At 41.7% G+C, this 14,797-nt stretch overlaps 2 protein-coding genes across 2 annotated transcripts in view; one reads left to right on the plus strand and one right to left on the minus strand.

Moving 5' to 3' along the window:
* POLR2C (RNA polymerase II subunit C) overlaps positions 1 to 7,862 on the plus strand; it is a 37,495-nt gene extending 29,633 nt beyond the window's left edge. The window contains exon 9 of the mRNA XM_068128730.2: positions 7,436 to 7,862. Coding sequence (XP_067984831.1) covers positions 7,436 to 7,580 — 145 coding nt within the window. The 3' untranslated portion in view covers positions 7,581 to 7,862. The remainder of the gene's footprint in view (positions 1 to 7,435) is intronic.
* The window catches only part of LOC137435163 (docking protein 5), a 45,198-nt gene continuing 38,135 nt past the window's right edge, over positions 7,735 to 14,797 (minus strand). The window contains exon 8 of the mRNA XM_068128696.2: positions 7,735 to 8,550. Within this exon, the coding sequence (XP_067984797.1) occupies positions 8,471 to 8,550 (80 nt within the window). The 3' untranslated portion in view covers positions 7,735 to 8,470. The remainder of the gene's footprint in view (positions 8,551 to 14,797) is intronic.

Raw genomic sequence — 14,797 nt, forward strand, 5'->3', positions numbered from 1 at the left:
TCTGGGCAACATTTTCCTACCTCCAATCACAAAAAAGTTATCACAAAATATAAACTTCAATCGTGAATCCCAAAAAAATGTATCCTTCAAATTTCCTCAAATTCATCCCAGATGTACCTTATGATGTCAAGAAGCTTCCACATACGTTTTGTGATGGGCACTCCTCCCTGTCTACAGGCATCCTCCCTGTCAAATGACGACTGCCAAGGAAAAGTTCATCTTGAAGCAGAAATCCTGCTGCAATCCCTTTGGAGCTCATGAAAAACCAAAGTCGTCTGGCTTGAGAGCTGTTAGCCAAAAAGCCATAGCCACTCATCCAAGCCTCAAACTGCAAAGTGCACAGAAAATCTGTACCCAGTGTCGTAAGAAACTGGCAAAAAGACAACCAGGTGTGGTAGAGACTCAGAGTGAAATACCATTACCAGTGACCAGCAGCGCTATTAGCAGTCGTGAGGACAATGATGGTGGAGGTGAATCACCAATACCAGGCAGTTCAGGGGAGTTTGAATTTCATTCTCCTAAAATGGAACAGAATACACTGAATGAGTCTTTGGGATTGATTGGAGAATCACCTATTCCAAAAAAGAGACTTGCTGCAGATAAATATGTGAAATCCAAAACCAAGAAAATCGGTGACACTGTGAAGAAAAAATTGGAAATCGCGACAGGATTGCCATCTAACAAACTCCAGGATGCAGGACAGGAGATGATAGAACAACTCAAGCACAAGTTTGAATCAACGACCAAGAAAAGTGAACAAGTGCAGGTGCTGACTGTTCTGCCAAAAAGCTGGACAATTGCTGAGATCACAGAGGAGTTTGATGTGTCAAGCTACATGGCTAGGAAAGCAAAGGCATTGGTCAGAGAACAAGGAATTCTCACCATGCCTAACCCAAAGACGGGAAAAGCGATTTCAAAGGAAATTGAGGAAAAGGTCAGGGAATTCTACTTGTCAGAGACCATAAGCAGACAAATGCCTGGCATGAAAGACTTTGTTTCTGTTCTAGTCAATGGGAAAAAGCAACATATGCAAAAACATTTAGTGCTATGTAATCTGAAGGAAGCATATGAGCTTTTCAAGGAGGCCCATCCGAATGTAAAGATTGGATTTTCAAAATTTGCTGAACTCCGTCCAAGGCAGTGTGTTCTAGCAGGATCAAGTGGAACACACTCAGTCTGTGTTTGCACAACACATCAAAATGTAAAGCTCATGTTCACTGGAGCAAAACTGGATTCTGTGACTGGTGGTGAGTTTAAAGACTACAGTCACTGTCTTGCAGCTATTCAGTGCAACCCACCTCGCATTGAGTGTTTTTTTGGCAAGTGTTCAGAGTGTCCCGGAATGGCGGGTCTTCGAGATAAGCTTGAAACATATATGCAAGACAACATGATCGACCAGGTGCAGTATAAACAGTGGACATCAACTGATCGGTCGAACCTTGAGACGAAAGTTCAGACAGTTGCTGACTTTCTGGATTCTTTCCAAAGCAGCCTTCAGAAACTGTTACCACACAGTTTCATTGCCAAACAGCAGTCGCGTTACCTACAGAATCTGAAGAATACACTTGAGCCTGGTGTGTTCCTGGTCATTGCAGACTTTGCGGAGAACTATAGTTTTGTAGTTCAGGATGCATCTCAGTCATTCCATTGGAACAACCTGCAGGCCACAATCCACCCGTTTGTGTGCTACTATCGGCAAAGCATGCAAGATAAAACTCCTGAACACATAAATTTTGCCATCATATCAGAATGTAACATTCATGATACCGTGGCAGTTCATCTGTTCCAAAAACTGTTCCTTCAATTCCTAACCACCAAATTTGGACAGCGCCCTAAAAAGGTTTGCTACTTCTCCGACGGATGTGCAGCCCAGTACAAGAATCGGAAGAACTTCAGCAATTTATGCCTCCATGAAGAGGATTTCGGTGTCCCAGCTGAATGGCACTTTTTTGCTATGTCGCATGGGAAGGGACCATCTGATGGAGTTGGCGGGACAATTAAGCGGTTAGCAGCTAAAGCCAGTCTCCAACGACCATATGATCAACAGATCATCACTCCTCGCCAACTTTTTGAATTTGCTGATTCAGAGATTGCAAATGTCAACTGCCAGTTTGCAACAGCAGAACAGTATGAACAAGAATCAAAACTACTCAAAGCAAGATTCGAAGAGACCCGCACAATCCCAGGTACACTAAAGCTACATTGCTTTGTTCCTGTGTCTAAGGAAAAAGTCACAGTTCGAGCCTTTTCGTTCTCAGCCGAAGAACGAAAGGAACATGTGAAACTTACACCTGGGATGATCGATCACAATGTCTCAGCCATAACTGGTTATGTTACAGTGGATTATGATGGTCACTGGTGGGTTGCATGTGTCATGGAACATACCCCAGAGAGGCATGAGGTGGATGTTAAGTTCCTCCATCCACATGGACCATCCCCATCATATACATTTCCGGAACCATCAGACCCTCTCACTATTGACTACCAGGATGTGCTTACTACTGTTGAACCAACCACTGCAACTGGAAGGACATATTGTATTTCCAAGAAAGAAACAAGTGCTGCTGTTGCTGCATTGAAGAGGAAATTGAAAGCCTAAGTCAGGTTAGTGAACACTGTGTACTTGAACTCACTTATTGATTGTATAATACATTACAAATGCTGATTTTCGAACCTATATGCCATACGTACATGTACATTATTGCTCATATCTCAGAAACTATTGGAGTGCCCATCACAAAATTTATGTGGAAGCTTCTTGACATCATAAGGTACCTCTGGGATGAATTTGAGGAAATTTGAAGGATACATTTTTTGGGGATTCACAATTGAAGTTTATATTTTGTGATAACTTTTTTGTGGTTGGAGGTAGGAAAATGTTGCCCAGACAAATTCATAGGGCATGAAAATACCTTTAAAATGACACCAAAACCAGCTCTCTAGGTGTTATACTTTTAGAGATATGGCCATTTGAATTCGCGACGTCGCGCTAATTAGTCCAAAGTTCGTTAGTCTGTATCTCACTAATTAAGAGGCTGTTAGCAAAAATATTTGAGTTCTTGCCGTTTTTCATGGGTCCCAATTGGTTCCCAAAGTTTTACAAAAATCTGAGAGATGACGGCAGATTCTTTGATGATTTGACATGGAATGACCCTAAATTAAAAGGCATTTACTTTATCTTTACAAAATCCTTACATAATGCTATAATATTTATGTAACTGTATAGACTAGAGGCAAAATCTGAAAAGGGGCCTAGAAATCACTTTAGGGAGTACGGAATGTTAGGAGCTGGCATCCATGTCAGACTGTTAAAGTGGTTCATAGTGAACATATTTCAAGTGGATGCCCATCAAATTTGGCCTTTTTAAATATTATACAGCCAAAACAAAGTGGCCGCCATTATCGAAAACTCCGAAAACTCCGGATTGTAATAAAATTACACAACTTTGTATTTATACAGGATAACAATGAAATTTGCTGTATTTGGACATATTATAATAATACACACATCTTCCTCAAACGATCTAAGTGATATTTTATCTATTTCTTTCCCTATGGAGAGACAAACATGAAAAAATGCTCTGAAAATCTAAGAAAATTACATCTTGATGCATTATATTGAGCTTGTACAAATGTACGGACATACTTTGATGAAGTTCGTTTGATTTCAAAAAAAAACTGTGTTGGGATAATATTAACATCAGTCTTCGGTGGTGTAGTCCGAGTCATCTTGGGCACTGTTCAAAGGATTCCGACACGTTCCGTCAGCGCAACCACAACCAGCGGTACATCTTAGCTCCTTAAGACGACAACTGCATCTGTGAGATTCGCAATTCTTACACTGGCATTGTGTAAGCTTGAGGTAAACCTCTGGAAATGGTTTATCACTCATCAAATGAGGAAGTATATTTCCAGTTGTACCGTCCTTGTTCCATCCATTTCCCACCGGGGAAGATATATCTGGTTGTGCGATCAGTGAAGAGAGCCAAATTGTACACTGATGGTGTGCTCGCTTGATATGCAGCTTCAGAGAAGATCGGGTTGGTGGCAACTTCTCTGGTTCTTTGTGACCTTTGAGGAACATTTTGAAACGCACGTCATTGATGTTTGTGTTGTTATCATTGTTTGAATACAGTCTGCAGATGAAGCTCTCTACATCTGTCAGTGTTCTTTCAGTAAGTGTGCCGCGTCCGAGCCCGTCCAATAAGGGACAGTTCTTGATGAACGTTTTCCATGCTATTGTTTTGCCAATGCCACAAAATTGACTGACTGTGTCGCAGCCCGAGAGGGCATGGAATGCTGGAAGATTGTGGCGGGGAGCTGGATCAAGGTCTACAGCGTGCACAGCAACAAAGCTCCGTTGCTTCGCTGTTCCCGTTTGCAACCAAAGCTCTCCAGATAAGTCACTGGCAAAGTGAACGAGGAGAACAAGGACGTCTGTGTCCCTGGAACAAATGATCAGACGCTCAAACCCAAGATCTGTCACAGACTTGGCGTGTAACAATATTCTGGTATCAGCTTCATCGTGGTTTGATTTGAGGGAGTTGACGTCCGTTCCACGGGATGACTCAACCGCCGTTCGGTCATGGAATCCGCCAGATGTCACGACTTCACGATTCGGTTGAGTCGACCTTGCTTGACGAATGAGCTCCATGCTCAAAAAGTGTTCCAGGTCTTGCTTGTTTTCTGGGAGGTCAATAAATTGCCTCCAGTTGACGGGTAATGGCACATCCCTGTTGTCCACTTTGCGACGTATTGGCCGGGTTTTCCCGGTCCGTAAAATCCGAGTGGTGTCCTTGATGGTATGTGCTTCATACCTACGTGTTGTGTTCAACGTGTTGCCTGATGAATTGCTAGGCCAAGTCCAACGTGTTTTGGTGTGAGCGTTTTGTGCTTCGACACTGCGTAGACTAGGTCTTGACTTATGCTCAAAGCAGTTCGCTTCACAAATTTATCGTCAGCCTGTCCGTCCACTTCCCCAGACAGCAAAATACTGAGGAATAGAAACAAGCTCTCCGGTACAATCTTTTCGGCACTCTCCTTACTAACTGACGTGCAATTATTTAGGCCTGGACGAGAACTGATGTCACCTCTAATGCGTAACGCGCAGTGATGCAAGGTCAACAACTCTTCTGTCTCTGAGCGCGAGAACTGGGTTGGCCTAAGATCATCCATATTTCTCTTTGTCTCCATTTCATCCGAACGCCTTTTCTGTGTCTGAACAGCGATCTTAGATGACAGTGTGGAAAACAACAATTGTGGTTGATGTGGATCGAGTTGAGGTACAAAGTTGATCTGTCCTGGAAGAAGTCGGTGTAGTTTCTCTTTGAGGCGGGATTTATTGTCCCGGTATGGTCCAGCGTCAATGCCGAATTCGCTGAGCAAAGACCTGTACCTTTCCCAAACGTCTAGAAGCGTATAGATTTCACCTCGGGCCAGTCCAGTCGATACTTCAGATGCGACTTTCTCAAAGCAGATATCTCTGGACGTTTGAGTTGTGCTTGTACTAGATTTCGATGCTTTTCTATTGAACTGTACATAACACTTAAGATGATACCTGGCATCAGCAGCCACAAGATCACTTACTCCTGCCAGGCGACACCGCAACACAGGGTCTGTTTGAGCTCCTTGGAGAATTTTGTCAGAAACATCAAAGGTAGCGACCAAATACGTTTGTTTGCAACTTTTCTCTTGGCAGAAAAAGCACAAATCAGTGTCCATAATGGACAGTTTACTGCGTGGAGATGGTCTCGGTGGTGAACTTGTCTCAGGTGCACTGCTTGAGGTGGCAAGAGTGCTTTCATATTTTTTCCTGAGTCGAGTTATTTTGAACGAACTTGTAAACGTCGAATAGCAGTCTTTGTGATTCAGGACTTCAGTCTGTTTTGTGATTTCCTTAAAGTCAATGTTTTGAATTCTTTCAACAGTGTGCCAGTTCTCAGAGTCATTGTACTTCTTGCGCTCTGCAGCGGCTTCACGGACTCTTTGAATTCCGGCGTCTCCGAGGTTTCTCGTTGGTTTCTTTGGGTCTCTGTTTTGACAGAAGATGCAGAGGGTCCAGTCAGTACTTGTGTCAGAACTCCGCTTTTGGCTCTGGCATTTTACCTTGGATTCCATGTTGAAGCTCAACTCAGTTCACCACATCCTGCAAACATCAGAAATTGCATAATATGATAGCCAGTTTCTGCCGGCATTTTTACGTGGCGTCCCGACCGTGCCGTCCCATTACTGCCGTAATGTCGAATCCTATAAAAAATTGAAATTTGTGCAGGCCGACTTCACGATAGCCGGACTGCGGGCTGTAGGTATCAAACTTTTCAATCAGCGTTTTCCCGTCGCAAAGATGTCCGTGTTCAAGCCAAAAAAGATCAATGCTGCACCTGTATAGCTGGTGAAAAGCTGAAGTTCATCTCAAACATCGGTCATCGGTCTGAACATCAGGCAACACTGACGCTGAACGGAAGCGGAAACACCGGAAGTGAAGCTGACCTGATAACGAGGCACTTCCGGCCGCGCCCAACATGGTGGATACGAACAGAAAATACGTGAATCTTTCCATAATGAGTTTCAAGTTTGTGAGAGGTTTAACGCCTAATGATTTGGTGAAATTATGTTTTAAACACATATGCTAAAATCACATTATGCTAAAATAATTTATTATATAATAAATGATTTTAACATGTGATTAAAACATAATATCTTTGCATCAATATATTTAGGACAATTCATATATTTAGAACAATTCATAGGTATCAATGAGATACAAATGCAACATTTCAGAACCATATTTTTGGTAAAGGTTAACATATTTTTCTTAATAGTCAAATCTGACTATTGTATATAAATATGCACATAACTTTATCAAATATGTATAGTTTGGCATGATATTTGCAGGACATCTTACTGGTATCACTGGAGTAAAATATACCAAACTACACAAACATACCCACAGTAAAAGTCAAGATAAGTCGCGTGATTTGAAAATTAACAGAGTTCAGCTTTGAGATTTTTTGTACATTTTTGTGACTGATCTGTATATAACTTTATCAATTCGTTATGGAATGGCCTAATACTTCTTGGACACTTTACTGGTATTGCTGCGATGATATATGTCAAATTTCAGAACCACAGCTTCAGTACAACTGAAGTTATCAGACATTTTCTAAGTTATACATTTTCTATTTGTCCGGCCATTTTGTTTTTGGTATAAAAAAATTAAAAAGGCCCAAATCAATGGGCATCCACCTGAAATATGTTCAGTATGGGTCATATTAACTAGCTGACATGGATGCCTGCTCCTAACATTCCGTACCCCCTGAAGTGGAATTTGAACATTTTTCCACCAGTCTAGTAGTGACTTGTTAACTGTAGCAAAAATGTTTGCCGAATGGTTTTGCACAAGCATTAAAAGTTAATCAACCTCTACCTGCCATAGGTTCTACTTCAATGTGGAAACTTCAGGTGCACTACGTCCAGAGAATATTGTGATGATGGCTTTGGGTGTGTTGAAGAAGAAGTTGAGCGATCTGCAGACACAGTTGAGCCACGAAATCCAGAGCGATGTATTGACGATAAATTAAAAAAATACAGTCGGTAATGTCACAAGTCCCTGATCGCGGAGTTGGCTTCATGCTTCGAGGATTTTAAAGATGGATATAACGTGTACAGACTTTCGTCGTTTGACTACCTTAGTTAGTGGCTCTCTTGTGGGATCAGCTTTACATAAACGCTTCAAAGGTTTTAATAATAGGTTTATTATTAAACAAACAGGAAAAGAAAATCCCCAAGAAGTACAAATTTTTGTTTTGCTGTGACATAATTTGTTGATTTATTTTCAGAAATAAAATGTTTGGCACATTCAATGCAATTTGTTTACGTGGTATATTTATGGAGAAAAGTTGCAAATCGATTGAAAACAATGCCGAATGAGTATTTAAATGATGTGTGATTGGCATTCAAGTAGTATTGTGTTAAAAAAAAAAATTCCAAGCACCACCATGAAGAACACACAGCATGTGCAAAGGAGAAACATTCCTTCGGGTAAATTTAAAAAATAAATTGAGTCCTTATGAACATGGAACTTGACATCCTCAGCACACAAGGCAAATCTTGAGAAGGTGTGCGAATGCAGAGGATCAAGATTAGGAAGAATGCTCAGAATCACTCGTACCCTCAACAATGTCCGCTTGTAACGATGTCGGACAGGAAGTTTGGGAAACGAGCTGTCTGACCAGTACCGAGACCAATTTTGAAGTCCAAAACATCAAGGATAGTGTTAAGACAGGCTTAAAATACTCGTTTTAACACGAGTCTGTAATCTGGTAAATAGTCTTTCAAAACCAGGCTGGATGGGCATGTGCTGCAGCTAACAAGCGCTTCGGCAATGTCAGTGTGGAAAAATCCTCCCACAGCTATTTCTGGTGGCATCATGCTACATAAGATGGGAAATGCTGGAGGAGTGGTGGATACGTCACACGGCAGTAGAAGGCAGTGCTTGAGGAAGAGCCAGTGCAGGACCATGTGGTAGACAGTTGCTGTTTTCCTGGGGGGCTGAGCACGCAGACAGGACACACACACACAGTTTTTTGGGGGGTTTTTTGTATACAAGGTCGAGGCTCATGTAACAGCTAACATTGATCACAAAAAAGACAAACTGACACCTAAAACATATGATAAAGGGAGCGGAAGAACAAGATGGAGAGCAGGGACATCGGGAGATCTGTGGGAGGGAGAGGGCTTGGGGGGAGGAGGCATGGGAAGGGGGGGTTGGAGAGATAATAAAACACGTTGACACTGCTAGGACTTCCAGGAAAAAACCACCGTTTAGAGGCCATTTTTCCCCGCAAAGCGGGGGTTGGCCTTTTCGGGGACCGTGGTAGTTGTTGTTTTTTTGGTCCCCTTTTTGAAGCAATGTTTTACGGCCGGATGCCCTTCCTGACGCCAACCCTTTTTGCCGCCTTTAACGACAAACAGGGAATTACCAGTGAACTGGTACTCAATTAGCCGACCTCGGAACGATGACAGGCTGAGTCAACCCCCCTGGCATTAATTCGGCGATCGACCGAGATTCGAACCCAGGATCCTAGGTATCCTAAGCCGGCACCCTAGCCGCTAGCCCAACACCAGGGATTCACTTCCAGGAAAGAAGTCAGTATTTCAAAAAAGTGGATCTGGGGTGAATTAACGGGGGTAGAAAAGATCAAGGTTTCTGGGATCTTTAACGTCCACAAACGAACGCTGGCAGACGGGACATCCTGTTCAACATCTGAGATACGTCACACACATTGATGAATCGCTCAAAGCTCAAAAGGCAAATTCATTACCTCAAACCTAACATGTTAGTCCCCAGAAGGTGTTACAGCAGGAAGTGCACTTATACCCCCATCACACCAAACTAGTTCTCAATACGTTCGTGAAAATGTTGTCGAACGGGCTCCAACTGTGTATGGACGTAGTAGCAACTATTTACAGTCTTTTTACGAATTTCATGGACGGGCTCGGATGGGGAGGGTGCTCTAGAACTTTGAGCCTGCTCAAAATTTTATCCCGTCCATCCCGTTCTCCAACATCGCCATCTGACTTGGAGGCATCAGAGGCTCCAGGTGATACAGCTCTCTCCGTCTCCCTCTCTTGAATTGGACCTTCATGGGCAGGCTCAATAGTCTCAGCAACTTCAGGGGGATCTGCATGGCCTTCAGCAGGGCTATTTGTGCTTGATTTCGCTCGCCCTGTCTTTCTGAATCGACTTCTCTTTGGAGGCATGATGATCGGAGATTGTATTGTAGATGTGTACAGCTCGGAGCCCTGAACTTGAATGAGGACTGGCTACAACGCGCTCGGTATTCATAGCAGTCGGGCCAGGACGGGCCAGGACGCGAGTCCACACACACTAGGGACGAGATGAGGACGTCGTGCGAACGAGTTGGTCGGGTTAAGAATTAGTTAGAACTGGCTTGGACGTATTGTGAACGAGGTAGAATGAGGTAGAACGAGGTTGAACGGGTTGAGAACGGCAACGGACGGGCTCGAACTGCTTCGAAACGTTGTCGGCATGAGGTGAACGGGCACTTTTACACGATCTGAACTGGATACAAACGGACTGCAGACTGGCTAAGAACGAGACAAGTACACATACATTCAAAGTACACCGCCCCCATGCCAAATAATTAAATATCTTACAGCGCGGCATTGCCGGGGTGCCTCCGGCGCCTGGCAATACCGCAGTGCAGCTCATTGAGGCTGCATTGGGAGGGAGAGGTGTACACTAATTGATTGATTAATTGTATAATTAAAATCAATAAAAGATTATCACAAAATATTTTCTTAATCAATTGGCTAATACCATAACAAAACCACTCGTGCTTCATCCGAAGATGTATCTTTTAGAAATTTAATCAAATAAGTCATTAATAAAAAATTAAATAATTAATTGATTAATCAATAAGTAATTCATCGATTAATCAATAAATAATGAATCGATTAAATGATTAATCAATTAATCAAAAATATCCTTGATAGCCACATCACTTGGTCACTGTCATGTCCAAATATTAGCTTCCCAGCTCAAAAGGTGCCTGAGATATTGGCCAAATGAGAAAGAAAATAAATAAATGATTAATAATGAAAATAAATAAATTCTAATCATTAAAAAATTAAATTATCAATCAATTCGGTCACAGAACACATAAACCATCACCATTTCATCAGAATCTGTAACGGGAATTTTTTTTTTTTTTAGTAATTCATCGAATAATTAAATAATTAATCGATACATTGATTGATTAATCAATAAATCAAAAATATCCTTGATAGCCACATCACTTGGTCACTCATGTCCAAATATTAGCTTCTGAGCTCAAAAGGTGCCTGAGATATTGGCCAAATGAGAAAGAAGATAAATAAATGATTAATAATGAAAATAAATAAATAATAATCATTAAAAAAATTAAATTATTAATCAATTCGGTCAGAGAACACATAAACCACCACCATTTCATCAGAATCTGTAACTGTAAAAAAAAAAATTTTTTGGTCATTAATCAAATAATTAAATAATTAATCGATTAATTGATTAATTGATTAATTAATAAATCAAAAATAGCCTTTGCAGCCAAATCACCTGGTCATTGGCATGTCCAAATATCAGCTTCCTAACTCAAAAGGTGCCTGAGTTGATGGTCAGAAGAGAAATGAAATTTAATTAATTAAATAAGTACTTAATTAATCGCTAATAATTAAATAACTCATCAATTAATTGATTAATCAAAAAACAAAAAATACCGTTTTTGACAAAGGACTTGCTCACTATTGTGCCGAAATTTCAGCTTCCTAGCTCAAAGGATGGCTGACATATCGCCCGGACAAACAAACAAACAACCAAGAAAGCAAGAAAACAAACAACCAGAGTGAAAACTGAGTACTCTCTTTCAGCGTGCGTCACTGCCGAGCCCCCTTCGGTGTCCAGCAATGACGATTTGCAATGCCTGGAGACGGCATAGGAAAGGAGCGGTGTACAATAAGAACGAGATAGACGTATTGAGGACTGCTTATGAACGAACTAGCATCGTATTTTACGCCAAACTACGCATTCTACCGTGATCACAGCCCGTTCTCGTATTTTTTTAAGAACGGGGTAGAACGGGATAGAACTACTTTGGTGTGATGCTAGCCTTACAAGTGACACTGGTTTTTAAAGTAGTCGTGTGTATGGTTCCGGATTCCTTCACCCGCGATGCCGAGCGGTAGCCCCAATGACTGCTGCGGCCGATTTCCCGCATTCATTACTCCACGTGGGTTTCAAACGGTTTTAGTTCCTTTGTTCTTAATTGCCAATGTGGCGGGAAAGACAGCATCCCCATGCTACTAATTTACCCAAGGTTTTTAATTATAAATTACAGCGATAATTAACCGTAAAGCAGTTTGGAATCCCCTGCCCATTGCACAATTCATGAAAAGCGCAATTAATTCACGAGGCGCAATTAAACGAATGCCACAAACCTTGTTTACCGACAGGATGAGGTCAGGCAATGGGAACAAATGAAAATTTTAAAAATGTTTTGAGGGCAGTTCTGAGGAAGAGGGTAGTGGAAGACAGAGAGGGGGGGAAGGGGGAAGAGAAATGCAATGGTTTGTGGGAAATCCTGTAGCAACCCTGATTGCCAATTGATGACGTGCAAATCTTGCCGCATAAAACAAGGCAATTCTCTGTCCATCTGATAATTCCCATATTCTCATTCCACTCTATAACTCGCTAAGATGAATACAGAACTTTTCCCAAGCACTTGCAATATGTTTATTGTATGTTGAATGGCCCTGGTGTATGTGCCATGTATAGTTATTGGCAAATAGACAAATAATGGAGAGAGAGAGAGAATTGGCAAATAGACAAATAATGGAGAGAGAGAGAGAGAGAGGAGGGCGAGCATGTGGGGTTCATGTACCCACTTGTTAATTTGTGGCGTGTTTTTAAGTTTTATCCACATTTCAAATCTTCAATTGAATATTAAAAACGAAGTGTAATTGGGAAAGAAAGCCGCTGTTCGAGTACATCTGGTTTTGTCCGTTTTGTTATTTCAGCAATATTTATTTACATTTGCGAGTAATTTTTTTTCTGAACATTTTGGCCTAAAGTGATGCCACAAATGCATTTACTGGCTGCATATACTATTGGGGTTGGCAAAATAGCCGGTATGATTTAGCTCGGTCAATATGGCCAGAACACCCCTCTGAGCTGCCTCGCCTGGGTTTGAATCCCGACCCAGCTATAAACTGTCCTTTCGCTGTTTCACAGGCTGGGTGATCGATCAATGTGTGTTCCATCCCTCGGATGGACATCAACACGGTGTCCCGTCTACCGGCATTAGTTGGAGGACGTTAAAAATCCCTCAGTGTCCTTCCCGAAGAGTAGGTGAGCTATCGCCGGCATCCTGAACAAATTCCTGCGCACTCCGTCTCACTCGTGCGTCGGATTGGAGATCCAGCCAGGTAACTAATGCAACCCTAGCTAGGTAACTGCTTTGGCAGAACTGACGCTCTGTATAAAACATGGTACACAGACAGACAAATATATTATTGGCTTTTCAAGACAAAGGGAGTGGGGGCGTGGATTTAGTGCTTTTGTTGGGAAGGAGGGATTATTTTTTTTATTTTAATGATGGATTGAGAATCAGTGCGTGCTGCGTGCTTCATGCAGAGCAGCTGCGAGTCATCGCTGGCATTCTGAACATATTAGAAATTGCTGCCACCTTCAAGTCGAACATCTTTGGGCCAACTAGTCAGGTTCACTATGTCAACAAATATAATTTCGTTCAAAATTTTGGGATTAGCAAACTTGTACATTTTTGGAATCATCATAGCATGGAGAATCCGAAAATCGATGCTGGCATTTGCACAGACACCTGCATGGCCGCCATTTTGGATTTTCAAAATGGCCGCCATAAAATACATCTTTTGCGCTATCTCGGCTTCTAGTCAACCTAGAAACTTAATTAAATATGCTAATCCTATTTTTTCTGGGTCAAGGAATCCAATAAAGGCCTCGAAATAGTGCTCATGATTATAGAAAAGCAACAAACAAAGGTAATTGAAAACCATTGTCTTTATATTTGTGATATAACTGTATTACATAATACATGATATTGCAAGTCCTTTGAAGTTATAGGTTTGGGTTTATAAAGCAGGAAAGCAGCCTCGTTAGTATCAGATTGAACTATAAGTCCTACACACAGGATCTACTAGGTCTACACCGTTCAGGAATATGCTTTTACAGATCTTCATCACTGTCCTGAGTGTCATCTGGAAAGTCCTAAAAGTGAAGCAAGTGTTAGGATTAGAAGTCTAATGATCCCACCAATGGTTTTTTGACCCAGAAAACATAGGATTAGCATATTTAAATAAGATTCTAGGTTGACTAGAGGCCGAGATAGCGCAAATTATGTATTTTATGGCGGCCATTTTGAAAATCCAAAATGGCGGCCATGCACGTGCCTACGCAAATGCCAACATTAATTTTTGGATTCCTCATGCTCTGAATATTCCAAAAATGTATAATTTTGCTAATCTCCAAAAAATTTGAACGAAAAAACATGGTGAACCTGACTAAACATTCCCCGGCCGATCCCAAAATGTGGGAATAATTGGCTAGTTGTAGTAGTACTCAGAAACAGCAATGACAAAAAGGGTCGGGAATAATTGAACACCAGAGCGAAAGCAAAGCTTATGCCTTAAAAAAAATTCAAAACTTTTGTACACGATACAAAGCCTATTTTTAACTCAACTGGACGATCACATACTGAACCCTCTGGCGTCCTTCGTCTGTCGTCTGTCAACTTTTCGACGTTAACACTCCAGCGTCCACAAATATCAACCGATTCTGATCAAACTTGATATGCAGCATCCTTACCCCAAGGACCAGGTTGGTATTACATTTCAGCCCGATCCGTTGAAAAATGGCGGACTTAGGCGACCATTTTGTTTTTGGTCATGAAAACGACGTTAACACTCTAGCGTCCACAAATATTAACAGATTTTGATCAAACTTAGAATATTTAACCCTTACCACACAAGGTAGGTTACTATTGCATTCCAACCCGATCCGTCACAAAATGGCCGCCATAGGCCGCCATATTGTTTTCAGCTCCGAAACGACGTTAAGACTTTAACGTCCACAAATATTTATGGATTTTGATCAAACTTGGTGTGTGAGACTCTTACCACACAAGGTAGGTTGCTATCGCATGTCAACCCGATCTGTCACAAAATGGCCGCCATAGGCCGGCAATAAAGTTGTCCAGTCAGT

This window comes from Myxine glutinosa, chromosome 9, assembly GCF_964187855.1.
Source record: "Myxine glutinosa chromosome 9, kmMyxGlut1.1, whole genome shotgun sequence".
NCBI classification, from domain to species: domain Eukaryota; kingdom Metazoa; phylum Chordata; class Myxini; order Myxiniformes; family Myxinidae; genus Myxine; species Myxine glutinosa.